Here is a 27925-nt window from a genome sequence, read left to right as displayed (position 1 = left end):
CCTGAGACACCATGCCATATTACAGAGAAGAGTTCAGATTTTCCTCTTTTAAATTTATTTCAATTTTATTAAAAAGCAATTTGGCATTTTCCATCAAAGCATGTTTAATTACCTTTAAAAATCCCACTCGCTTTTTGTCTTTGCATAATAGACCTAATTGGCAAATGGCCCTGGCATGGATCAAAGCAATGCAAAAAGGTTAGCACCACAATGAAAGCTCGATAACTTTTCAAATGAACCCCAACTGTCAAATGAAAGAGCCCCTCACAAAATAGATGTGAATTAGTTTTTAATATTGGGCTAATAAATGTCAAAGTGCCAGCATATCACACGTGTACACCATGTCAGAGGCTATGACAGATTCCGCAGACATGCTACCTCTCCTCCCCTTCAACTTGCTGGATTTTTTTTTCTTTTTTGTTTTGTTGGGGAAAAGTGACGGAGGGTTTAATCAAGAAAGCAGGCAATTCATCAATCCTAAAGAAGGCGCCTGTACAAGTCTGACAGAGTGCACATGGTTTTAGCGCAACTCCAACCTGGCCAGCTGTCTACCCTGCATACACACACGTACACACACACACATACACGGAGATACAGCTACCGCCAACAATTAGCACAAATAGGCTGTCAGCTACGACCTCGCACTCGATCTGCGTGCTATCACAGTCTTAATAAAGGCAAGTGGTGTTCTAGCACATTCTCCGTGTGATGCTGCGTGCGTCTGTAACAATAAATCCTCAGCTCATATTCAAACTCTATTATGGAGCTGTAGAAAAAGAAGAATTAAAAAAAAAAAGGAGCTCGTAGAGGTAAGTGGTGGGGGGTGAGGAGGGCGGTACAGTGCGTTTCTTCTCCACTGTCAGTCACAGGACGTCCCGGCGGAGGAATCTCACACCAAATGTCACGGACCATTCGGCTGTGTGTTAATGCCCGCTCCTTCAGGGCCACACTTGGCAAAGTTATGAAACGAGTGTCAAAGCCATCCCATAATGTATTAATCATCTTAAAAACGCTAGAAAAAAATAAAGCAAATAGGTGAATGCTTTTACCCCTCCAGCTTTCAATAAAGATTTCCAGGATTTTTATTCTGTGAGAGCGCACGGAGCAGGATGAATGTTCACCACATGGGGTCTCTCTCCAGCCAGATAAAAAGCAGCTTTCTACACTGGCTCCATGTGCAGCTTACACACTTGTAGTCTGCAGCCTCTCAGTCCGCTCGCAATATGGGCTTAGACTGTCATGGCTAAACTAGGGCTGCTCAGTATATGACCAGTTCTGTTACTGCAGTGTTGGCAAATTTTCACAAACAAAATTAAAAAATTGTTGTAAAATTAATAATAATGTAATTTAAGGTTTGACATGTCACAGTGAGACAGTTGTTTATATTAAAGAATTTCAATATTGTGACAAAAATAAAGCTTTTTTTTTTTTTAAATTACTTATTTAGGCTGGATTTAATATTATCATTTGTTTGTACCACTGAAACCCAAGCCTTTTTTTTTTTTTCAAACTACTTTATAATTTATTTAATAGCCCAATTTAACTTTGGTCTTTGAGATATCTTTAGACAGGCTAATAATCATCCTTATTACAGCATACTGTATATACAGTATATTTGTTATGATTATGAAACCTTAAGATCAACTCTGCTACAGAAAAAAATGTAATAAAAATAAAAACATATTTCGCTATTTTGACCCTGAAAAGTTGAACTGAAGCAGCACTTCTCCTGTCCGAAGCATGAGGCTGAATCCAGTGGTGTGAGCTGTGTGGTGCGCTGTGTGTGTGTGTGTGTGTGTGTGTGTGTGTGTGTGTGTGTGCATATGCAGTACAGTGTTGATGGATCATGGCTGACAGCTGTTAAATGTTCTCTTGAGGGTAATGCGCGGCTCTTTGGGAAAGTCACGTACAGATAAGCACGGCTCTACAACAGGTGTAGATCAAACCAAAGCTGACTATACACAGGTACCCGTCAGGAGGAGCTTTAAACGCATCATACCATTCTAAATGCTAAGGCTTTTGTCACTATAACCACAAGAAATCTGCTTACATTAGTTTTTTTTTTTATGAAGCTAGTTTGGAATAGAAGTTCATATTTAGAAAGTGTTACTTCATTCTTTACATGCAGTCCTATATGAGTGTACTTCTTAGTTTCTTTTTTCTTTCAGCTAATAAAATTACTTTCAGCTTTATCTATAAGGCTGCCACAGCAAAAAATCTGTCATTTGAATGCAGTAGTTTATAGTGATTTTGCACCAGATGCCCTTCCTGACAAATACCTTTCTAGTTAACCTTAAGTGTAGACGTGGGTGATTTTAATAATAGTGTGTTAGTTAGTATAAAACTAAATTCTGCTTTAACTATGTAAAAAAAAATATGGGTGTGGTATTTAAAAAGCTTACCAGTCTTGGTGAAACCTCCGCTGTTAATCCGCTCACAGTCTGGCCGGCTAGTGCTCCTCCTGTCACAACAATAAGTCACAAATAAATACAACTTACTTTGTTTTAAATGATGCTAAAGAATAAGTGCAATCTTACAATTTCTAGGTATACAAATGAATGTATATGTGGAAATAAGAGGTTATCTTTTGAAGTCTAACTGTTTTAAATTCAGGGGGAAAATTCTATTATTGAAAGGAAGTCTGCTTTACCGTTTCATGGCCTTGTATTACAGAAAACAGCACTGAATGCACTTTGCGCACATTCGAAGTTAACAAACCATATAAGATTGAAATCCTCATCAATCAAGCTATCATGAATTACACCCTGTGACTCACCCCTATGGATCGATAAATCCACAGCAAGCAGGAAAAAAAATCACAGCTTCACCAGAGCAGCATTGTGTGATATATGCTTTGAAGGTAAAATGAGCTCCCAGATTGCATTATAAAACAAATGGTCTTATAATGATAATGCAAAGTAGTTGGCTATAGCATTAAAAGTGGAATTACTTGAGGATGCACCACGCATAAGAGTTTGGGGTAGAGGTAAAATCGACCAATGAGCAGACAAGGACAGAACATGTGTTAGCGTGCAAAAAAATGTGATTTGTGCGTAAATGTTTGCCGTTTTTGTTTATAGGCAATATAGTTAATTTAAGTGTAATGCTGAATTTAGGATGGCATTCTGTGGGGGATGTTTTTGTGAATTGCAGCTTTCAAGGCCTTATCTCTTTGGATGAGATAAATAAATGCAATAATTTCCATCAAGAGCAATAAAACAAGACTAGTGACAGGCCGTGGTATTTATGAGCTGAAGCTTTGCAACTCAGATTTATTTGCAGTGAAAGGGTGGACTTTTCTCCTCCTCATTTACATGAGCATTCGGCCATGTTCAGCCCAGGCCAATGGTGAATTTTTAAAAGGTTGACATCAATCTTGTGGGGACACTTGCCATCTTCAATAGAGACTTTTTTACCTTGCAAAGGTTGAGTTCTACCACAGATGGAGAAGGCTATCTTTCAAAGCACTCATCAATAATCCATGGGTTGACACAAAAGATGAGATTTTCTTGATATTTTCTGAATTGTTTGTTTACTATTGGCTGCAACTAACCTCCAAACTTAACAACAAGTCCCTAGAGAAATGTACAATGTTTTTTTTACGGGACAACCTCCAGAGCTCCTCTCCCATCTGTTTCAAACAAAAAACTGTCTTGGTCCAAATTGGAGATTTCTAAATACAATTTCAGGTGCAGCAGAGAGGCTAGCATATGGTAAATCAATTAGACAAGTAATTCTTAAAACAAATCCATGGCAAGAGCTGTGCTAATCAACAGCAGTGTTGGGCCCATATTACGTTGGCCACTGGAGTTTTGACAACAATTAATCCTCATTTCAGACAGAGCCATACTGACACATTTTCCTCATTTGAATATTCAATTAGTGTGTAGGAGCAGGTCCTCATCAAATTAGGGTAAAACTGGGAATGTCAAAGATTTATACAATTACATGGCAGCTAAGGAGTCTTATGTTACAGTGAAATGTGCCAAACTTAAAATGATGTTAGCAGCAAAACAAACCAAGACAGAGAAGGCTATGCTTATCAACATGCAAACACTTTTTATGGTGTTATTTAAATGGAGAGCAGAGAGTGTTTAGAAGACAAGGAAAGAAGGAAGTAAGGAGACATGGAAGGAGGCAAAGGAGGAGACACATGGAGGAGATGAGAGAAGGAGACATTGGAGGAGATAGTGGAATAGATATGGAAGAGATGGTGAGGAAAGATATGGAAGGAAACAGAAAAAGAGGACAGCGAAGGTAGGAGATAGGAAAGGAGGCAGTGGAGGAAACAAAGACATCGAGGATAGATTGAAGGAGACAGTAGTGAAAGCAATGGAGGAGAGTGAAGGACTTGAGGACACTTGGTAGGGGACATTGGAGGAGACAAGGAGACATAGGACATAGAGGAGGAAATAGTGAAGGACTTAAGGAGACAAGAAAGGAGGCACTGGAGCAGATAGGGATGCAGCCAAAGGGAGGAGACATGGGAGGTGACATAAGAAGGAGACATTGGAGGAGATTATGGAGGAATGGGACAAAACAGATAAGGACACAGCTGAAAGAGTTGAGGAGACAAGGAAACATAGAAGAGATAGGGACCAAGCTAGAAGGAGGAGGCAAGGAAGGAGGCAGTAGAGGAAATATAGTACACTCCAAAATGTTAGTAGCTAACCTCGCTTAAAATGACTTCATTTTCAGATATTTTTCTGGATTTGAGTAGTTATTTCTGAGTTACCTTTACAATAGTTTTAAATGCCTTTATGTACACATTTCACTGGTATCCAAACATTTCTGACTGCTAACAAGAAAATGTAGATTTAAATAAGAACATTTATTGGCAAATACTGGTAATCTACAAAACAAGCAGTACCACACTGGCAAATTATGAGACTTGAAATAAATAATATAATACATCAGAAAAATCTTGAAACAGCATAATCTAGATCCATCAAGTAAATCAATATTAAAGGGCCACTATGTAATTTTTGACTGGGTTTCTGTCACCTGCTTGTTTCAATGGATATGTCCTTGCTCTGCGCAGAATGTTCCATAGTATGTAGTAGACATTAAACAGCTTTATTTTACATTTATTAAATTACAGATCGTTTTATAGCTCAAAAATACCTACAGGCATTTTGACTGTGAGCAGGGTTAATTCTCCACAGATCTGACCTGTAATTTGGTCTGGTTTGGTCTCCATGAATATAAAAAGATTTAATACCATACTGTGAAGCATTCCAGACAAAGCAATTGCATATCCATGGAGAAAAGCATTTGATGGACTTCCACCAGAAAAGTTACACAATGCATCTTTAACTTAAACTTAACTTAAACTAGAAATAATGAAAATAAGATAATCAGAATTCATGTCATTTTAACTTAACTAATTATTAATTTTTCAGTGTAGGTGAGATGGTAGGAGACTGTAGGACACCCTGATAGTGTTGTTCAAAGCAAGAAAAATGATGTGACGAAGGCTTTTTTGTCAAAACATTATTTAAAAATTTAAAAAAAGCTTTTGGACATCGGCCACCTGAGTGTGCTATGCATTTTTTCACTTTTATTAGGAGACAGTAGGACAGCCAGAGGAGCTGAGGAGACAAGGAGGCAGGCGAGGAGAAAGGGAAGGAGCCAGCGGTAGGAGACAATGAATGAGACTGTAGAGAAGATTGTGTAGGAGCCAGACAAGGATCCAGGCGAGGAGACAGAGGAGGAGACGCGGGTGCAGCCGAGGAGCACTCTGCAGAGGTAAGATGAGGATGAGAGTAATATTAGTGCGATCCCGAGCGCTGGAAGGAGCTCTTGTTTTGACACACATCCAGCCCATTCTGTGACAACATCTCTACACTTTCTCTATGTGACGACAGTGCGGCTTTGTGGGAGCTGCTGCCTGAGCCATCATTATCTTCCTTTAAGCTCTATGTCAGGTGAAGAAGAAAGAATCTCTCAGGATTTTATGGCAAATCACTGAACGCTCTTTGTCCGCGGCCTTTCAGATCTCCGCTGATCACTCCATCATTCATGGCATCGCTCTCCGCCTGTCCTCTTGATCTGACTACTTTCTGTAACTTTCCTGAACACAACAAAGTAATGAGTGAGATGGTGGAGGAAATGATTGTTCTCCCAAACTTCAGATGGCGCCACACTGACAGTTGCCGTGTCTTCTTCTCTCCCAGAGCCCTGTGCACTGGGAAGTCTTGGTTAACCAGCCAGCAATGAAAGCCGATACAATACTCCTGCAGAGTTATGGCAATATGCAAGGAGTCAAAGGCATATGACAGTGCCAGCCAGAGCGTATTGATATGCGTGCCACTTCTGACACTGATGACTCTCTATAGGCTTCGCATGTTCAAGAAAAAAATCTAAAAATGGATCCTTGGCCGTGACATTTTTATCGCTGTACAGTTTGATTTAAAAAGTGCCTGTGTGTACAATAGCCTATTATTCTAAGAGAAATGTCAAAAACCTTGATTCGGAGTCAAGCTAAAGTAATTGCAATATTAGAACAAGGCTAATTTATGCTAGCAGTCAGTGTAGAGGTCAGATATCAGCCTCTGCCATGACAGTTTTATCAGGAGGACAAATGGCACTGTTGGCCAGGAGAACAGAGGAGGGGGATACTTTACTGGACACATTAAAAGGCTGACCGGATGGTGTGGTTTTTTCACATTATAAAGTCGGGCTCTGGAGATATGGTCTGACAGAGAACAAGCTAAAGTGGTTGACATCAAGCTGTGGCTATGAATCAAAACACCGCCGTGTCACCGACTCAAACGCGCAGAACAAACTGGATATAAATGCATAAGAGAGTGCAGAAGTAACAGGAAAACAACGTCTTTGGAGCTCAGGATAGTGTCATCATACCTCTTCGAATTTTCAGTTAGCCTAATGTTAAAACAATCAAGATTTTAAAATGCTAAATATTAAACTCAGTGTTCATTGAAAAGTATTTTGACATTTGCTAATGCATCTCTATGGATGCTTTGCATGCCCATACACATTATGTTAAATACCAAGCTCTTTACCTGGATCCTGGTCTTTAAAAAGGGGAAAATGTAGCTGCTTTCACTTTTATTATAACTCAATTTTTTATTGAGTTTCTTTATTTTTTATAGCAGCCTCACCTGAGCAGAAAAACATTCAGAAACAGTAAACAAAACTAAATATTTGAATACAGCACTTCAGCCACAAAAACAATGTCTGTGTGCTCCTCATAATGATGCAACAGCCAGCACTCACTGCAGCTTTGTACTGCTTAGAAAACTGATTTGCGGTTTTACTTTCCGTACACAACTCTAACAAGCTCCTGCTGCCTCAGGCAATGTAACATTTGAGAGGAATCACTGCGGCTTTCAAAATTATAAGGGTCATTAAAAATTTACACATTATTGACTGTATTTAAAACATCTTTTCCACTGACTGTAAAGAGCACTTAAATTTAAGAGGTGCTATTCTCCAAAGGCCATAAAGTTGTTATAGATAGCCAGAAGGAGGCATACAGGGAGTGCAGGCTCTGGCTGAATATGAATAGTTGAGTAGAAGGTGATACTGGGTGAAGAGCAGCGAGGAAATTAGCTTAAATAAAAACAGATTTAGTTTATTTGGGAGATTCTTGTTCTTGTAGTAATGGGACAAATAAAGACTAATATTTGATAGGGAACTGTTCATGTGGGCAGATTTTTTTTTAATACTGTTGCGTTGTTTTTTGCTAATATATTTTTATGTTTACACACTTTCTTCAATAATTCCAAATGCATATTCAATACTACATGTATTTGTTACTGTAATAGCACCCCATATATTTCAGTGCATTGTAGACAGAAATAGTGATAGAAAGAAGCCTCTCTAAATGTGGGGTGAATTTTAATGCAAAGACAAAACCAGCAGCCTGTGATCTCAGCAGGCATCAGGAGGGGGGAGTTGCTGGAAGGTACATTTTATTCTAACCTTTGAGCCTGGCCAACTTGAAAGTGGGCTTCAAAAGAACAGAGGATTACTGCTAAGAGTTGGGAAGCATCGTGCCTTTGGTAGAAAGTATCAAAGCACACTGACCACTTTCTACTTTAAACATTACTTATGAATGAGTCACGCATACTCAATATCTTATCTGATCCAGCTAGCTACAGGATATCATGAGGCGTGTACTATTTGTGCCACTCCCAAACCCTGGTCAATTCAAAGGGTTGCAACAGAAACCAAATGAGGTGAATTACAGTGTAGTAAGTGGCAGATGATATGCTGTAGGGGTTCCAGAAGGGAAAGACTGAAAGGAAAGACATTTGGTTGTTCTTAAGCCTGGGGTGTCTTGTAACTGGTGTGTAAATAGCCGGGTACAGCATGGCACAGCACTTGCACTTGAGGCCTCCAGTGTCCCATGCCAAGCTCCCCTCTCCACACAGAAGGAGCCTCACTTGTTTATTTACAATTTGCTTGGGAAATCCCCAGTTCTTGGTGAAGATAAATAATGGAGCTGTTTGATGTGGACACAGTACAAAGGGCTGATGCCGAGAAGGAGGAAGCATGAGCAGAGACAGCCGAAGGGGGGCACGCTCACTCCGGCACGGCGGATGATCCGGAGCTCTCCTCCCTTCTTCCTTCGCAGCTGTCGCTCCCTCTCCGGGCTACATCTCCTCCTCTTTGTCTACATACTACAACACTGCTGTCACTACAGTCAGAGAGCGCCCTGCCTCTGCCTCCTGGGACACAGCACAAATAGCAAGAGTTTAGCCCTCATTGAACTCGTGTTGTGTTCGGGGGTTCCTGTCTAGTTAGCCCGTCTCTCTCCGGTTCACCCTCTCTACCTCGTAGTCCAGCCACAACCTTTCCAGCAGATTGCCCAGGAGTGATCAATTGCTTGTGTCTTCATTGTCGTACATATGGTTCAGGGAACAGCTCAAGAATACACTGAGCGTGAAATAACAGAGGAGGAATGCAGGAAAGTTGAACAAGTAGACCTGCTTATTTGTGGTATGCATTCAATTAAAAAATATATGCCTGCATAGGATTACCAGTTGCGTAACAAAAAAAAAAAACATGATGAACTGCCCTTCAACTGAATACAGTACAAAAAACTACCAAGAAATAAAAATGTGCTAGGTAAATAAAATGAGAGAAATCTGGATACATTTTACAAGTTTTTGACATCTTATTCTAGAACGCACATTTATTTTTCTTTTCACTCATTTGTGAAAAGAAAAGTGGTAATAGTACTTTTGATGGTACCATACTAGTAGTGGAAGAACTATGCAGAAGTATGTAACTGAATCATTTTTCAACAGATTGCATACATACAAATATTCATTCAATCTGATTTGCATATTATCCAAGTTTTAAATGTTGAAGGTGATGTTATGTTTTATACCATATTATTATATTCTAAGTAAATGGATGTGTCCTTTACCTCACAGTTTGAGCCGGAGTTGCACTGTTGGATTCACTCGCTGTTTGAAGTTTTTGTGAATGGACATCTCCAAGTCGGGACCACAAAAACATGTTATTGATCTCCCTGTGTAAAGCATAAAGTTGTAAAGACATTATATTAATGCTTGACTTTTTCTTGTCTTAATATGACAGAAAGTCCCTATAAGTAATATCTGATTGAAGTATATTTATAGTGTAGCATGGCTCACCCGACGCAGGTGTAGTTAACAAGATGGTACTTTGACTTGGCCACGATCTGGATGTCATACACAGCTGTCTGAGTGGAGCCGCGAGGGCTCACTCTCACACACAGCCTCTTCTTTCTCGTGGCAGTTTCCTCTGATGAGTCAGGTGCAACAGTGTGTCAGACAGAGAGCTATTTCCGCCGCCGAGATTGAAGCTAAAATAATATCTAGGGGCATTTTAGGTACAGTATATCCTTAGGGGAAATATACAGAACTGGGCAAAAAGTTTTACTGAGCTCTGAAAATGTGTCCAAGCCCAGGGAGCCAATAAACACGTCTTCTATAATGCCTGCTGCTATGACAGAATACAGTTCCTAATTTCTTCACCTAATAATTATTACACGTTTTAATTCATTTATAAATACTTTGACACTTAGGTATACTTTTTAATACAAAAATACAATTTTAAAATGTGACATTTCTACACTTTTGTGGATAAGTTCACATGTTAGGATATTTTTCTTGGATTGTGAAATTATGTTATTGTTATCTCTATGCAAAAAGTACATATTTAGATTAATGTTTTTGTCAATCTACCTCAAAGTACAAGCACTACATTTTTATTATTGTAAATGTTCAATAATGTATATCACTACATTCCTCCTTCTTAAAATGTATCTAAAATACCTGTGCCTTACTGTATATCTAAGTACTAAACATTTGTTCTCTTTGTGCTCATGCCATTACCCAGCAAGCACAGAATAATACATAAGCTAATATAAGCACTGGGTGACTTAGTGTGCTCCAAGGAAAAGGACTGGACAATGGAAAGCAACAAAATCCAAATGCATTATTATCATTTTTATCACTTTAGTAGGTGAAATGACACAGGCAAGTGAATCCTCCATCAGCTCTAGTGCACATCAGGGATTTAGTCTAGATATTATGGAGGGTAGCTCATACATAATGTCGCATGTATACATTAAACATGGATTCACATAAAGTAATAAAACATTAAATTACACCTTAGCCAAACAAAACATAATCTCTTTTCTTCATTCAGGCAAAAAATACATAGCCACGCTGCTCTATATTGCATGTGCTCTTCCCTCATTTATTTCCCCGGCAACACTCCAAAGTGCAGTGTAAATGCAATGATAATAAAAATAATAAACAAGCTGTCCTTACTCCCCACACCCAAATATTATTACATTTCTGAGCCATGGTGGATAGTGCAAGGGGCGGGATACATAGCACTCAAAAAGCACTAAAGCATTGGGGAACGCATTTCATTAATATTAGATAACCCCCATCCACTCGTCCTCTCCCCAAATAAATACATAAATAAATAAGCCGCTCATAAAGAAATGCAGGGCTCCAGCCGAGATAAACAATGACTCATGATTCTCTTCTCTTGTACCTCCGGGGCAAAATGTTTATTTTATTCCCACACTCTGCCATAAATTAAGCTAACCTGCACCCATAAAACATTCACTATCTCAAGCAAAGCTGCCCCCCAGGACCTCTGCATAAGCTGGTCTCGAGCTGGAAACAGAGGAGGGAGGGGCAATTGACTGCTTACTTACTACTGTCCAATGTTTCTTGTAAAGGCGTGAAACCCTCCGGCAAAGCGTCCTTAATGTCAGTCAGCTTAACATCCGTAACTACATCGACCCCCTTCAAGACAAGAGATTACATTTAAAAAGAGTATTCAAAATTTACTGTTCTGATCTGGAGTTTTTTATTGCTTATAAAAATGAATTTTTTATTCATGACCGTAGCACAGTGTTGACATGTATTCCTAGATGTTTTGTTTATTTCTTTACCACTATTACTGTTATTACTGCTACTGTTAAATGTACCGAGTACAACTTGGATATACTACTACTACATTAAAACATGGCATTGTTTCTATATCTTTATCAGTGAACTAGTTGTCTAGAGTCCAGGTATATGCACTATATAATTGTTGTTTGACAGATATTTCTTCACATAGCTCACCATTTGAAAGAAAGAAAAAAGGGAACAGGAATAAAAAATAATTTCTCATTTTTCTCAATGTGAGGATAATAGAGTAGACGATTTACTGAAAGCACAGGAAGTCTCTAAAAAGAAGGGCTGACAAAATAGCAGAAGTAATTACTCCCTAATAGCTTTTCTCTGCAAAAGAATGCATGTGTGAACTCGTAATCATTCTCAACCTTTTGGCGAGGAGCTGGCGGCTGATAGGAGACAGAGGAAGCCCTGATCAACAGAATGGGACTGGTTAAAAACAATCAGGCGCTGTGTAGTTGACATTTTCAAGCATGACTCTTCCCTGCCTCCCATTACATTTTCATTTTTGGCCATAATAAATTGCAATAATACACAGTGGTGGCAGCGAGTGGGACGAGCCAGGCGTGACTTGATGCGTCCGAGAGGTTGGATTCCACAGCGACTGTTGCCCGACAGTCATTACCATTAGAGGCATTTTTTATTCATAGTTTTTATACTGACTTAAGGAGGAATATGGATGAATGTTATTACTATGCATGGGACCTTTTTTTGCTCTTTTGGTAGTGAGATTTTTCCCATCACAATCTGACAAAAAGGGCTATCTTGCACCAACCTAGAGTATGATAAATCACAAACTACTTACTTCCCCTCACATAATTCAGGGGCTAATTTTATAGAATCTGTTTTTGTCATGGACAATTACAGAAGGTGCTCCATTGACTGGCAGACAAAATAGCCTTTGTTGATAGCTCTGTCATGTTTTATTTATGTCAAAATCTTTAAAACAATGTGGACATGCATTTAAAGTCATATACAGGGGGCTGTAGAAGGCTATTTGAATGCTATACTGAAGTAAGCACAAACCTGGTGCTACTTATGCATAGCTCTTAATACTGAATAGACTGAAAATACATCTTTCTTTACAGCTTTTTGAACATAACTTGCAGTGATTTTCATTTGATTTAGCAAATGGTTATAGTCTCTCCATTTGTTTAGGCTTAAAACGTCACAACAGTGACAACTGATTCTTGCTACTTATGGATTGAACTGAGATAAAAATAGATAGTTCTTTTAGCATGTTAATATATTTAAAATTTGATTCAAAGACTGTGAAGGTGATTTGATTCTTATCCATGCATTTCCAATGCAATGCGTTTAACTTTAATCTCTCACTTCAGAGTTTTTTTTTGTATTCACAATTATGCACACAGTAACTGGTTGGTACATCTCTTTAGGGATGCAGTTGATTGAATAACTTGAATAGTTAAAATCCAGCTCATTGATATTTCATGAATAAACATAAATAATATCCTCAAGAGGATCCACACTAGGAAAATATCTCACCGTGGTATATTATGCATCTGAAATATGCATGTGAATCTATTATATTTGAAAGTTAAAAACCGGGAACGCTGGCTATTTAAATGGGACTCTGACTGATCAAAGTGCACAGTCCACAAGGATACTGTGGCAGTGGAAAACTCAGCTAATAACCCGTGGCAAACAAAGAGCGCTACTGGATGGGTGTGCATAGGCAGAAGTTTACATTCACACTTACAGGATTTCTGGTGAAACAGAGGTAGCGGGTGACCTTGGATTTGAATAAGCCGTCCTTCCACAGGTCGGCGTCAGAGCCATCTGTTGTTTGTGCAACCTACGTGAAAAAAACAAGGAGAGGAAAAAAACAGGCAAGAGGTGGGATAAAGTTAATGTATGTATGCCATGAGCGTGTTGCTTTTGCCTCTTCCCGTGCATACTAGCCTTAATTAACGCTTGCCTACACTTGCGCTCCATCTCATTAGTGCTCTGCGTGGGTAAAGGAGTCTTAGCCTCCAAAAAGGTGGCTAAAAATATCATCCCCAGGGACTAGGCTGATTAAAGATGCCCTGACAAGGCGCTGCTCTAATAAGGAAACCAAACTTGAGTGTGTGTTGTGAGAAAGCAGGAATTATATTCAGTGGAAATGTGTTTGCTCTTATACTATAGAATACTGTAAGCAAGAAAATATAATATTATTGAGAGAGTTTTTTGGTTTAAAATGTATTTCAATGTCATAAGTGATCCTAAAGAATTAATCTGGAAAATATGTATGAAACGAAAGTATAAACTTATCTAAAAGCTTGAGGATATTGTTCTTGTATAAAATGACTCACTGGTCTTCATACAGTCATTGATTCCTTTATATTGATAGGATTTCACAATCCAAGCTCAAGGTCTTACACTCTATTGCTATGTAAATGTAGGACTATCTCTGGGAGACTCTTCCTTCAAGCGAGTCAATATGGCTGGCTGAAACGTCATGTCCCATTGGTTACCATGTGAGAATCACCTAAATAACTGCCAGACTTATTTTCTAAAAGGATCCTTTACAAAGAAGAGTCAATCTAATGAGGTTCATTCAAATGAAGAAGTCATAGATCTCTGCACCCACCCACACACAGGCCCCTTGACAATAATGATGAATGACCCGGTGACTGGCTGGGGGAGCGCGGCATGGGGAGATTCATGCAAAAGCAGCGGTGAGTAGGGGACGAGTGCAGGGAGTGGGGAAAGGAGATAGATAGTGGGACAAGAGAGGAGGTATGAGCACAGAGGGATTACAGGGCGTCTCAACAGCACTTCCATGAAAGGTCCCAGAAGGAGCCTATACATCACCAGCCTCCTTCCTCCTTACAAGACAAGCCGTCTTGGCCACTTTTTCCAGGTCAGTAGCCAGCGCATCCTGTCAGCGTAAACAAAGGGCTCGCTTTGTGAAACCCAAAGTCAAGTTGAGTAGTAACGAGGGCAGCGTCCTCCTGCGAGGCACCTCAGGCATCATCCTGCCACAGCCAGCGGCAGCACAGGTGACACAGGCAGAAACGCCAGTACTGAGCACACTCCCACTGCCTAATTCTGCAGCTTTACCTTAAATGAATGGCTCATATATAACAGCAGACATCACGCCACTGCACTGTCATTGAAATATGTTTCAACAATATGATTTAAAACACAGTGACAGCTTTAACTGCCACTTCCTAAAATGATGCTTTAGTGTTGATCTGAAAGATGGTTGATGACATCAGTCCTCAAGAGATGTGGAAGTCTTGTGAAGCCTCTCTAGAGACACACAGCACAGGCTGAGCTGTAAATAAAAGGATATTAAAGCATAATGATCCGTCTCAGGGGAAGCCAGCTCGAACCTGTCACAGGTAGCTCAGTAAAGGGAAAAATCTGAATGCTCACTGAACTTTTGACAAGACGAGAGATTAGAGCTATGGGCATCTACAGACAAGGATTTATTTAATGCCATGGGGGACAAATAACATTTATTCAGTGACCACCCATCTTTTTTTAATCAGTTGTAGGAAACAACTTAAATTTTGCTTCCTTAATGTGGGACAGCAGCTCAAACAAAGTTCATCATTTAATGCATGCATCATTTAAGTTACAAATCAGCCCCAGATGAATAAAACTACAACTTAAATGCTCAGAAATATCTGCAGTGTAAAATAAGGTTCTGAAAGTGACCTGTCACATACATAGGTGAGCCTGTAGACCTGTGCATCATCTCTTTCTGCCCTGCAGTGCGTGTGGGTGTGAGCGTGGTGTTTTGATGTTGGGTAGTTGCTGTGAGTGTAGGGCTCCTGATCCCCATGGAGGTGCGTTTGATCCAGGCCCATGCTCTCATGTGCTGGAACAACCTGCTCAAGTTCAGATGTGAATGCTCCTTATCACACAGCAAAAGAGTTAATCAGCCCTTTGATCTGCCATGGAAAAGGTATGGCAAGTAAGCAGTGAGTATTAAAGGGGGAGCCTGAACAGGGGCTTGAAAGACCTAAATCTGAGCAGCAAAATATCCCAGGACTTACCTCCTCGGAGCAGCGTCAGAACACTGAAGCCAAATGCTCATATTTTGTTTGAATGTGAAATCTTCACATGAAAGGCAACATAGTGATTCCTGAAATGCATTTGGAAAGAGTCTGAACAGCCTCCACTGTATCTCTGAGACAGCTGTGCACTTTTTATTCTGTACTACTATCTTTACTTTGATCCTTTTTCCAGATATTTCCAAAAACAATCTATAATATGTATTTAGGCCTAATGTCAAAAGTGAACTTTTAGAGAAGCTTTTTGTTTGTACAAAAGTTTTGAAGCAGTAACTGAAATGAAGAAAAACATTTGTTTACTTAATTACACATCTAAAACACACATCAATGTTCTATCAGTAAGAAACTGGAAAGAAGAGGGAGTTGAAGACCCAGGTGCAAAGGTAGCAGACTATATGCACATCCACTACAATGTGATGTAGCAGTGGAGCACAGAAGGAAGCCTGGTGGCGTTTTCTCTCTGTTTGTCACTGCCGTGTGGTGTGTACACCATTCTCCTGCCAGTGGCTGTTTGGATGCCAACCCAGTGTCCTGTGCCAGAGATTAGAACAAGCTGGGCACTTTGGGCGGAGCAGGAAGAGATAACAGTTTCAGCGTATGGGGCAAAACAGAGGAAGGCTGGTGTTTGGAGATGAAGAGGGGGAATGAGCTACCTTTAAGCTGCTTTTAGACTTAAGACTTCTGGTCAATATAGTTAGTGCAATGGTAAACACAACACAACAAGACATTATTGTTAACAATCCAGAAAATAACAAATTTAGGATATATATATATATTTTAGGAATTCATAACATATAGGCTATGCTGTATCATGTTATCATAATCACCATTACAGTTAAAACACTGAAATGTTGCAGTGTTCTTTTGAAAGTACCACTATGCCAAAATGTGCATAACTGCGGTGTTGTACTTAGATATGATTTCAGAATCCATGGTGCACAGCATTATAATTCCATACTCACAACTAGGAATCCATCAGGAGCTTTGCTGGGAGATGCAACGATCCCTACTGCTGAGATGGGCTCTGCAGGAAGCTGGCTGCTCACTTCAGTCATACTGATGCTCTTTCTCTTCCAGCTGAAAAAACACAATATTCAATTCCATATAAATCCTAGTGCAATAAAAATGAGTATACTACGATTGCATGGGTCATCAAAAGATAAAGGGAAGACTGAGATAGAAACAACAACAATATTGACATCTCAGAGGTTTATTAGGATCTAGAAGAAAGAGAATCTTTCTAATCTGAGATCTAATGACAAGTGAGACCAGCCACTAAAGAGCATTAGGAGACCGCACAATGACTTTACCAAATCACAAATTAGCCAGAGTGCAACATATTTTCAAGGAAGTTCCAATCAATTCCTATCCATTTCTGTCCAAGGGAATTTTTTTTGCATAATGACCAGCCAGGCCTTTTACAGGGTAAGTGGCTTTGCCGAGGATCCCAATGCACTGTTATTAGATTAGGCTTAAAGCATTCTTGGACGAACTGACAAAGTTGCAGCATTTAATCTTGATGTTTACGAAATCTATCGCAATTAAGTTGATCAAATTAAAGGATTTACTCCACAAACAGCTGTCCCTTTAACAAATGTTGCAAACTCTACTTATTCTAATGAATCAGGATAGCAAATGAGCCAAGAGGGATCTTTCTTGTGATTTGTTTTACATGAGTTCAATTAAGTGTAATAAATTTACATTTACAAACATCTTCTACTTACCAAAATCTTAATTTTGTCAAACATAACTTTTATATATCCATTAGCTATACACAAATAGCATTACAATCAAAGCTTACAATAACTTTGATACAAATTCCTTTGCAATGTAACAGCTGGAACAGTATTGTTACTGACATTAATACCTGCATTAGTAAAAACCATGGTGTGTTTTACCTGGAGGATCGTTCTCCTCTGGCTTGTTTTTCACCTTTGGACTTTGGATGCCCTGCTACATGCAACTATTTCCGAGTTTTCGATCAATCATTTACTACCGAACAGCGACGGTGCAGAAGCTGTTCTTGATTTTTTACTTCAACCGAGGTAAGTATATTTGCTGTATTTTCCGTAGAGGATATACGGTTTTGTTGATAATAGTCCCAGCATGGCACACATAAATCGTTTTTTATTTTGATGCGTAATCGAGTAAATTTGGAGATCATATGTGAAGTACTCCAGTCTTCCGTTTAGTTATTATAAAGGTAATGCTGTTGCCCTGTGTTGGGCCAGTTGGTCTCTTTAGAGATTGACTTAAGATCTGTATTTGCTAGTTTAATCGTCGTGCAGATTATAGCGTCGAGTTAGTTCACAGAGAGGAACAAAAATCAGCGCGCCAAATGTGTGCGTTGTGCGCATGGATGGATTCTTCGCGCCTTTGCCCCGGATACCTGAGATGTCCGGTCATACATCTTTTTTTTTTTTTTTTTTTTTTTTTTTTTTTTTTAGGCATGACTTTTTGTGTTGCATTTGAAAAATCAAATGTAGTGTTTAACTGATAGTGTATGCTAACCAATGTAAGTCTATTTGCATCATAATAACCACCACTAAAATACTATTAATTTTGAGATTTCAAAGTAGGCTAATTTATTGCACCAATAAAATGATAAATATAAGCTCAGCAACTGTCAGTCCAAAACATTTCAAAAACACTTTTTATGATCCAATAATTTGCCCTCAAAACAGATGCACATAGCATATTGGCAAACAGTTCAATGTTTATATCATCAATTATTTTGTAAGATAAGATTTCTTATTAATTTATTTTAGACAGAGATGTCAAAGGAGAAAATTATGAATCTTCAGTCATGCAAATTGACTTTCCATCTTCTCACATCAAACTTTTTTGCTTCTATTGTTCAAGTTCAAGCTTCTGTTTTTCCACTCCACAAACTATTTCTCACATCTACACTAGTGCCAACACATGCTTGCACATTAGGATGTTGACAGCCGTGGCACAGGCATGCTCATTTCATGTGTATTTGTAGCAATGTTGAAGTTGATAAAACTCAAAATCAAGTGTTAAAAAAACACTTTCCACACACCACGCTGAGGCTAGGAAGAGGTGCACCTGCTAAAGTAATGGTCTAATTATGGAATAGGCGATGAAACACTCATTGAGAGTCTGGAGATATCAGCAACACATGCTAACTGTGAAAGCCATCAGCGATTACAGGGTTTTAATGTGCACCACACAACACGCAGCAGAGGATTGTGGGGCTGCATGAGTGATGGCTGTGGGGGAGCAGCCAAGACGAGACTTGCTCCATAGCACTACATCTGGCATTTTAGAAAGGTTTGTAAAAATGCCTTTTCTTTGTTCATTCTTTGTTTTCTTTAGACTTTCTGACTCAATTCTGTTAAAGGTACAAGTGAAGACACACCTTTCTGATGATATAAAAAAGTATTCTAGTTTTACTTCTGTCTTTGAAAACTAAGTAAGAATACTTTTCCTACATTTTAAAGCAAAACACCAAACATTGCTCACTAACCTAAAGTTTGCAGTTTTGCAACAACACAACAACTATTGTGTTTTTCATTGCCATACCACCTTGATTTTTTTCTGATCTCAGAAATCAACCTGATTAGTTCTGAGATGGGACACTGCAGAGCTGGGAGTACCAGGTGCCTTATATCAGTGGCTTCATCCCCCATGGCCGTGGTATACCTGCCCTGTTTGTGATTGGGGGTGGTCAGAGCCAGGGCGATGGCATGGATTGGCTGCCTCGATTTTGTCAGTCACCCCAACTGTGTGGTCCAGCTGTTTCTACAATAGTAGCTTAGCACAACCAGGTATGAAGAGAATGAATAATGCAATAAAGCACCTCTGCTTATACAAAAACTAATTATATCAAATATCCTTGGGGCAAGACACTTCACCTTATTTTTGTGTATGTTTTGTCAGTTTCCCTCAGGGCAGTAGTGGTGTGACAATGTGGAGTGAATCACTAAATATAATGAGAGGACACATAGCATTTGCATCTACTACTCTTCCTTTTTCTCAAAATGTTATGCTTAATCCACTCTTAGAACTACATTTAGTTAAATTCCACAAATATATGTTGTAAGTGTAACTTTTTTTCGACCCTGCTTTGGCTTTAACAATGTTTTAGTCATGAGCCCTAATGATCGAAGAGCCCCTGGACTAAAATTATACCTCAGTGAATGACTTTGCACCCAAATGATACAAAACAGCAAAGGTTCCCGTTTCTCATGTAAAGGTCATTCAATGTGTTGTGTGTAATTTGCTGACACTAGTCTAGGGACCGAAGATGGAGATTTCTCTGTAGCCACCGTGAGAGTAATAATATCCCTATCTCAACTTGGGAAATCTACTGCGCCCCCATGTCCCCGTCACCCGCGTGAACCCATTATAGAGCGCGTACAAATGTGCAGGTCTCATTTCATATATGACCCTCAGCTGCTCCCTCCGCCTCCTCTGTCTGCACATAAAACCCTGTGTCTCTAGAATAGCTTATAATAACATGCTTTAAGGAGCCAACCCTTAGTGCCCCCAAAGGATATGTTCTTGCAAGGCTTTACAATATCAAGTTTTTTTTCTAATTAAAGGTCATTTTGTTTCATTGTCGCCATAGATGGAAACTCTCCCTAAACTTGTTACCTATTGCCAAATGCAATTTAATTTTCCATTTAGGCCATCTGTTTTCTTGGCTACATACTTGCACAAGTTAAAATAGAAGTGTTGATTTTTTTTTTTTTTTTTTTTTTTTTTTTTTTTTGTTCCTATTTTGAACATAAAGATTGTGACCCTCAGGTCTATAGCCAAATGTTACCAAATAACCTGAAGTCATATCCTACAGAGATGTCACCACTCACACATTCTATTCTCATTTCTCACGCACCTGCACATGCACAGCCATCACACACGTGCACGCCCGCTCGCTTCCGTCTGGTGGGGAGTCTGGCCTGCTCCGACTGACTGCGCCTCACTGCCCTTGTGCAGTGGTGTGCCAGTTGTGCCTTCCCCCATCGCTGTGAATGCCACCATCTGGTGTGCCACGTGGACATCATAATCTCCCCTTAATTACATTAGCAGTGCAATCAGTTACTGCATTACAAGGCCGGGCGAAGAGCTTTTAAATCTTGGAGGAAATCATAAATAATTGCACTAAGTACCCGGCGCCAGATGTGCGTGCCAACTTGGCTGGCATGAGATAAATAGTAACCTCAACTGTGGTGTTCAATATCCATTCTGCAAACATTTTGGGGGGCATTATGAGCCCCGTGCCCCTTGCTCTTGTCCCTGTTATTGTCCTTACCAGTTGGTGTGACTCACTGAGTGTGTTAAAGTGCACACTTGATGATTACCTGTTGCTGGGTTCACTGTTTCACATGGCCTGACTTTCTTCTTGCAGTATTGTTGTCACACGCTTATCTACATTCTATACAGTTATACAGCACCAAAAAATGTATTATTTTGTGCAAGTTGTCAGTTAAATGTTTTTTTTCCTCCGTTATTATTGTAGGTACTCTCTGGGCTTGTCATGATAATTACTATATCAGCTTATCGTTCAATATATGAAAGGAGGGACAATATATCTTGGGGCTCAGTATTAATCGTGTGTACAATTTCTTTGCAAAAGTGACAAGATTTGGGGTATTTCTGTTGTAATACAATACGATTTGAGCTATAGAGGTTTGAATAAATAACTTTTGTGGATAATTATTGGTTCATTCTGCTAATTTTTGGTTGCAGCTCAGGCATTTTTAATGATACTGTCTGTTTAAAAATGGCATTTTGGGAATATCCTGCATTAATGTTATTGTGTCAGTGACATAAAGTAGTTTCAATATTCATTTCACTGTACAATATTCAGACTCATTAGAGTACAAATACAAATTAAGCACTTAAGTGTTTCATTCTGCTATTTATTTACTGCAGATCAAGATTTTTTTTAACAATATTGTAGATTTAGAATATTTTTTTTTGTTTTTGTTTAAATCTGCTCTAGGATTATTGTGACAGTAGCACAAATTAGTTTCAGTATAATTTACCTTATCTATAGTTACTTCAGCAATATATCGAACGTCAAAATTTATTATGATGACAGGCCTATGTACTGAAGCACAAAGCGGGATACCTGTTGCTCCGGCCTGACGTGACTGATGGCACTCAGGAAATAGTTAGTGACAAGGTCTCTCAGCACCACCAGTATTACAGGCTTCACTCATCTGTGTGTGTAATTAGATATTGTTCAGGTCTGGAGCAGTGCGTTCTTAATAGTTGTATGAAGGGACCACATTACTCTTTCTCCTAAGAGCCACTGCTGCTGTGTTGCCATGGCGGTATGGAAGTTGTCACTCATCCTCACGTCATGTTTCCATTCCCAGAGCGACTTCACTGTACTGACATGTGTCTCCCTGATCTCACCCAGCTCGGGCATGTTAGCTGCTGTGGCTGCTATCCATACAGTCAGTCATACAACGCTGGTAGGGCCTTATAAGTCTCAAACAGCTCATCATGTTGTTTTTATTGGTAGTAAACATTAACAGAGGCTATTCACAACATTATGACAGAATCAGAGTAACCATGCCAACCATCAGTGGCTGTTAGCACTAGTAATTACACCTGCGGTTTTCATCTGAGAGTGAAGCATGACAGTTTTGTGATCATTTTATAGATAGCATCAAATATTTTTCCCTCAAATACAGAAACATTAAAGCAACAAAAAGTGTTGTAAGGATATAACTTGTACATGTGAATAAAATTAAACACAAACAATAAAGTTCTATACCTACAGTGGAGCACCTAATTGAAATTTGGTATATTGTGATATTTTTTGTCATAATATTATCTCTTTGCATTGGTTCTTGTGAATGCAAACATCTAACCAATCACTCATGTATTGTATTGTTCTTAGGAAAGCAGCTGAAGGGGATGCCAGGAGAGAACCACCAAGGCCACACTGGCATCCAAAAATCCAAAGGCAGGTATAACATGGGTGTATTAGGTATGTTTGTCTTTTTTTTTTTTTTTTTTCTCAAATGCAATACAATTAAAATACTACTACTACTACTACTTCATGTGATAATGTGAATACATAGTTTTTTTTGGATTTCATATGTCCATGAATGCATCGCTTTCAAGAAGTAAAAGTCCCCCTGCATGGTAAGGAGTTTTTGTTTAGACCGTAAGTAAGATATAAATGCCCGAAACAGCACACTGACAATCCATCTTTTAGTGCAGGCTATTGATATTGATATTAACATGTACAATGCCCATTTCAATTTATCTGCAATCTGGCCTTCAAAGTGCCATTTAAATGAACAGTTGTCTATTCGACTAAACTACGCAAGGATGAAACCCCAGCAGAGTGAAGCAGCAGAATTACAGATATTGACTAAATATGTCTTATCATTTATCATAATTTCTCCATCCACTTTGTCACGGCTTCAGCGTTTAAGGAAGACAAATGATACAAGATGTTCTATGCTCTTTCATAGTTTCCATGCTCTGGGGAGTGTGTCCAATATGGGCCTACTTTACCTCTTTGCATTTTGGCTGTCACGCGTTTGTCATGCAATATGTTGTTATACTCGTTGGGCAAGTTGTCGGTTCAAATCCTTGGAGACGACAGATTTCTGTAATAGAGGGGACTCTGCATGTTCACCTTGTGTTATTTTGGTTGTTTCTAGGCTTTAGATGCAGGTTTATTTGACTAAAACAATGTCCTGAGTGACAACTGAGTGACTAAGAGGTGTAGTTCCAGGGATGGGCTCCAGCTGATATGATATTTAATATTTGTCATTTGTCATTAACCAGTATTTCCCGAATATATGTTAGGGCCCATATTACCCTATTTTTTATCTGTTTAATGTTGTTTCCCCATCAAACATCCCTGGAGTTGTGTTTTGTTTCATTTACATATGTGAAAGTAAACAGTTACCTTGAAAACTACCACTGTATGGTGGAACAGAGCATATTGAGTTTTGGAGTTACACATGTGTAAATGACACAAAACACAACTCTAGGTCTTTTTTTGATGAGGTAACAACATCTCAACATGAATTAAAGTTCACAAGAGTCAATTTTGCGTAATACAGGACCTCTATGACATCTATGGCACCCATTGTTGTAAGTGTAAAACCTGACAATTTAAGTCATTATCACCCCTGGAACTAACTTTTTTGTGGAGCCTGCCTTTAGTTATGGCTGTATTAGGGATAAGATTAGGAACATTTAATGAATTATTACTTTAAATTATGTACATATGAGAATTATTGGTTCTCTACCCAAACCACAAATTTGCATGCTGCCCTCAACTCTTGATAGAAATAAGTAGAAGATAAATGAAGGAAATGTATTGCTGTACAGTAAAACATCTGGCAATTTGGACCTTTAGCTTCTCTAGTATGGGTGCATTTTATGAGTGATAATATATCTTAGCTATAAATATGGAGGGCATCGTGTCAGAAGTCTACACAGGTGTTTTAAGTGGCTGATCCAGTGTGTTTTGGGGAGTTTTTGAAGGCGCCACAATGTCAGCGTGTCATTAAGAAGCAACACTTGGCGAGCTGTGGCATTTGCAAGGCTGTGTCCCGGTGGGCTTTAATGCTGAGGTGGTCTTCTTAAGCAAGGGCAGCCATTAATATCTGCACACAGTATTCCCAAGGCGAGGTGACTGGACGAGCAAGGTCCTGGTCTGGCGGAGACTCCTACAACGTCAAAGTTCAAAAAAGTGCTGACTTCTTGGTGCGAGCAGGTTCCAGACGCCATCTGCTCCCCTGCTCACCAATGCAAAACAACCACTGTAAAGCAAACTCCTGGCGGGATACGAAATACTGTCTAATTTTTCATATGGACAGTCATCTAAAATTAATCAAATAGCTCATATTGCATGTATATGTGCACATAAAACTCTGAGTGGAGAGAGTTATTGGTTTAATAAGATGCTTTGTTATGACAACAGTAAAAGATGTTTTTTCTGGTTTTGATACAGTGATCGCCACATCTATTACACACGCAGGACTTTGTCACTCAAGTCTCTTATGTATTCCAATGTGTTGCTGCTGTGGTGGTGATTTAGAGAGAACATTTTATCGGAGCTAGCCAAGCAAGCCTGGTCCACAAGGGAGCCCGGCATTTTATAAGGGTATAAATAATCAATGACACTGCATCTGTAATGGGCTGTAATGCTGTTTGTTAAGTTCCCGCTCCCACACACAATAGGCGTTTGTTGCTTGAACAATGGAAACGGATTGCCAGGGCTAATTGGCAGGATGGGGAATCTCTCTTTTACTGTTTTATATCCATGCCATGTCTTTCTCTGTTCAATATGGGCTTCCTCTTAAAAATGCTTTTATGTGTTTACTGGTTTAGTTACACACAATAGCAAATGGCTGCTGAAAAAATTTGCTCTTGACCCAAACTGTGACCCATCCCCAAAATATACTGCCACAAATTTCAATTATTGTTTTTGTAATAATTCTGTTTTATTTCATGACTTTGAATACTGTACAATGAAAGCTGTAATATGAAGGTCTGTCATGATGGCTACTATATCGATTTATCATTCAATATATGACAGATAGAGCAATCATTTTTGGGGGTCAATATGGACTAGTGGACTTTGGACTAGTGGGAAAATTGTTGTTACTTTTCTGTACTGCAATTATATTTGAGCTATGGAAGGTTGAAATATGAAGTTATTGATACAAACTAATCACTTAAGTGTTGATTTCTTATATTTATTTGCTATTTATTGCAGATAATATTTTTAAACAATATTGTGCATTTAAAAGATTTTTAGGAGATAATTCTTCTTTGTACCTTGGTTTCAATGTTATTGTCTATCATATATATATTTACTTCAGCAATATATGCATTTTAAAATGTGTTATCGTGACTAGTAACATGTACTGTTTTAGTATTTTCATACTAGTATTTTGATATTCATGTACTTTTATCTATTTATTGTCACACAAATGACTCATACTGTTACAAATTCTTTCACTAGCATGCACCCACAAGTGAGCTCCCACAGTTGGTACATATTTTGATTCTGAGCCCCTCCCCCTCTCCTTTCTTTCACCCACCAGCCTCTGATTTCCATTATTATTAATATCTGCCTGTTTAATTTTCAGCTCTGTCATAATGTGTGGGCCTAAACTACAAGAGACAATCCCTTATTGATTACTTTCCCAGCAGCCCCGGTGCATGCCCCAGCTGATCACGCCTCTCCCGCGCAGACGTCTCATGCATTTCAGATAATAAGGCGAAGCTCTGGAGTTGAAACAAATTGGATGTGCAGTCAGTCACTGTCCAACCGAATCATGTTGCAGTCTGTCAGTGGCTGGATGATCATCTCACACATGAGAGGGGAGATGCCCATAGCACTGATGTTAGAGCTTACATTATTGTATGGATGTGTTGTTTACATTGTCGTAGAAGGGAAATGTATCAGTCTGCCTCCTAAATGGCATTAAATATACAGAGAGGCTGTCTTGTGGATGTGTTCAAAGGTATGTAGTGCTGATGGAGAGAACATCACTGGTCATTACTAGAACTTTGAATAACAGTGACTCATGAAGGCCAGGCTTTTTCATAGTTTTCTTGTAACAAAATATTTGACCCCAAAATTCATAACTCACATCAGTAATTTTTTTTTCTTCTGATAATACCTTTCACTATACTTTTTTCATTTAAATATTAATAACATTTGACATAGTTACAAGCTTCAAATTAAAAAGTTACATCTAAATTGATATTTGAAAGAATACTTAATCTGTGTATTTACTATGTATTGATTTTGATAACTCTAAAGGCATACACAATTTCTAAAAATATTAAAATCAAAACACTAATAAAAATATTAAACAAATCATTTGCAATAATAATTTGTTCCAGATGGGAAGTGAAACAGTTAGGGTTAGAGTTTTACTTTTGTGGACAGGACAATCCAGTATAGTCAAGTGTAGGGCACTCTGACACATGCACTGGAGGAGGATTCTTCTTTATGCATCATACATTTCCAGAGCTGTCAGATTATATACAACGTAAAAATATGTCAGAGTTTATGAAGGTACTGTATGTGGAAATAACCACACTGTTGTTATGTTTCGCTGTACAAAGACAAGCTGTACATTCCTCCACAGCACAGCAGAGGCACTGCCATTGTTTATACTATGGATTCAGGAGCAGAAAATAAAGCATCGTGTCACCCTCGACCTGCCCAGTTTGAAATTCAGTGTGCTTTCTCTTAAAAAAATCACAAAGATAAGTTTTTTTGGAGTTCCAGAGAAAGACATGATTAATAATACATCAGGATTATAGAGCAGAGTGTGTGCTGCACTGACTTTAATAAGTCCATGGAGGGAAAACAAACCAGCGCTGCTCTCTGCCAGAAAAACAGCTGAATTTAAATGTGCGTTTTTATCATTAGAAACTGCTAGTGGCTTGTGATTATCAAACTAAACATGTATGTAAATTTAGACTATTAGACTGACCAGTTGTATCAATCATTTTTAGCCAGCTCTTTGAAATAATTGTTGTATTTGAGGAACACCTGAGTAGCTGTGGTGAGCTGCAGAACCCTGAGAAGTGGAATAATTGGCACCCTAGTGTACGCCCCCCTCCGCCTGGTGCCAGCTGTTTAAAATATGGATGATATTGTTTTCATTGCATGGCTTTTATTGAGTTCTTCTCGAGCCATGCAGTATAATCATCCGACTCTGACCTTTTCTGGCATGTGGAAAAAGTAAATAAACAAGGCCCTGATGTATTGGGCTTTACCACAGGAGCTGAGGCTTCAGGAGACTGGACTGTCTGTGAGCTGTCTGCACCTGCTGGAGCTCACACCCACAATAACGGGGATGGGATGAAAGAGGAAAGAAAATATTGACATATAAAATAGAGGAGTGTAGGACTATTGGCATGTTTCCTGTAGAGATTGGGATCGAATGTCAGAAAATCTTATGCGAGTGGCTACATGCATCAGCCCAAAATATGTAAAGATTTCAACAGCCATGAAACAACACAATAAAATACTGGGTTACTACTGGGAAATACATGTATACATACATAAATAAATACATACATTATACTAATGCTATAATACCTTTGAATGAGTGCTATGTTTTGTATTTACACACGTTATACACAATTATACAAAACACTCCATCCTCCAGTTCAAAAGAGCATTTATAAAATATTTGCAACAACCATAGAAGTAATTCTGTTCAATACATTCCAGATATATATGACTTAATCCACTTTATTTTAATGGCAGCTACACTTATGATCTGATTTTGACTCTGGTGTGCCTCAGAGTGAGAGAATTGTCCTCCTGTCTCACTTGTGACACTGCAGTGGTCATGCTGTACGTGGCTATCACACTAATTCAGCCTCATTACATTATTCCAGCCATAGCCATGCGTTGTTAACTCTTGCATAAATACATAGATAAGAAAATAATTCAATTTAAGTCCAGTCTTTCTTGTT

General features: G+C 38.9%; 1 protein-coding gene across 3 annotated transcripts in view; it reads right to left on the bottom strand.

Moving 5' to 3' along the window:
• The window catches only part of mvb12bb (multivesicular body subunit 12Bb), a 31515-nt gene extending 13715 nt beyond the window's left edge, over positions 1 to 17800 (bottom strand). For 2 of the 3 annotated variants that reach the window (XM_055162187.1, XM_055162186.1), the window contains exons 1-7: positions 17365 to 17799; positions 16429 to 16543; positions 13159 to 13254; positions 11192 to 11282; positions 9630 to 9759; positions 9401 to 9505; positions 2403 to 2461 (exon numbers count right to left, since the gene is read on the bottom strand). In XM_055162187.1, coding sequence (XP_055018162.1) covers positions 2403 to 2461; positions 9401 to 9505; positions 9630 to 9759; positions 11192 to 11282; positions 13159 to 13254; positions 16429 to 16521 — 574 coding nt within the window. In that variant the 5' untranslated portion in view covers positions 16522 to 16543; positions 17365 to 17799. Of the gene's footprint in view, positions 1 to 2402; positions 2462 to 9400; positions 9506 to 9629; positions 9760 to 11191; positions 11283 to 13158; positions 13255 to 16428; positions 16544 to 17364 lie in introns of all 3 variants that reach the window. The other variant, XM_020935494.2, reaches the window with a different exon arrangement.
• Between the last annotated feature and the right edge of the window lie 10125 nt (positions 17801 to 27925).

Source organism: Boleophthalmus pectinirostris, unplaced genomic scaffold (assembly GCF_026225935.1).
Source record: "Boleophthalmus pectinirostris isolate CB_2022bp ecotype Guang Dong unplaced genomic scaffold, ASM2622593v1 HiC_scaffold_4, whole genome shotgun sequence".
NCBI classification, from domain to species: Eukaryota; Metazoa; Chordata; class Actinopteri; order Gobiiformes; family Gobiidae; genus Boleophthalmus; species Boleophthalmus pectinirostris.
This window is presented reverse-complemented; position numbering and strand designations above follow the sequence as displayed.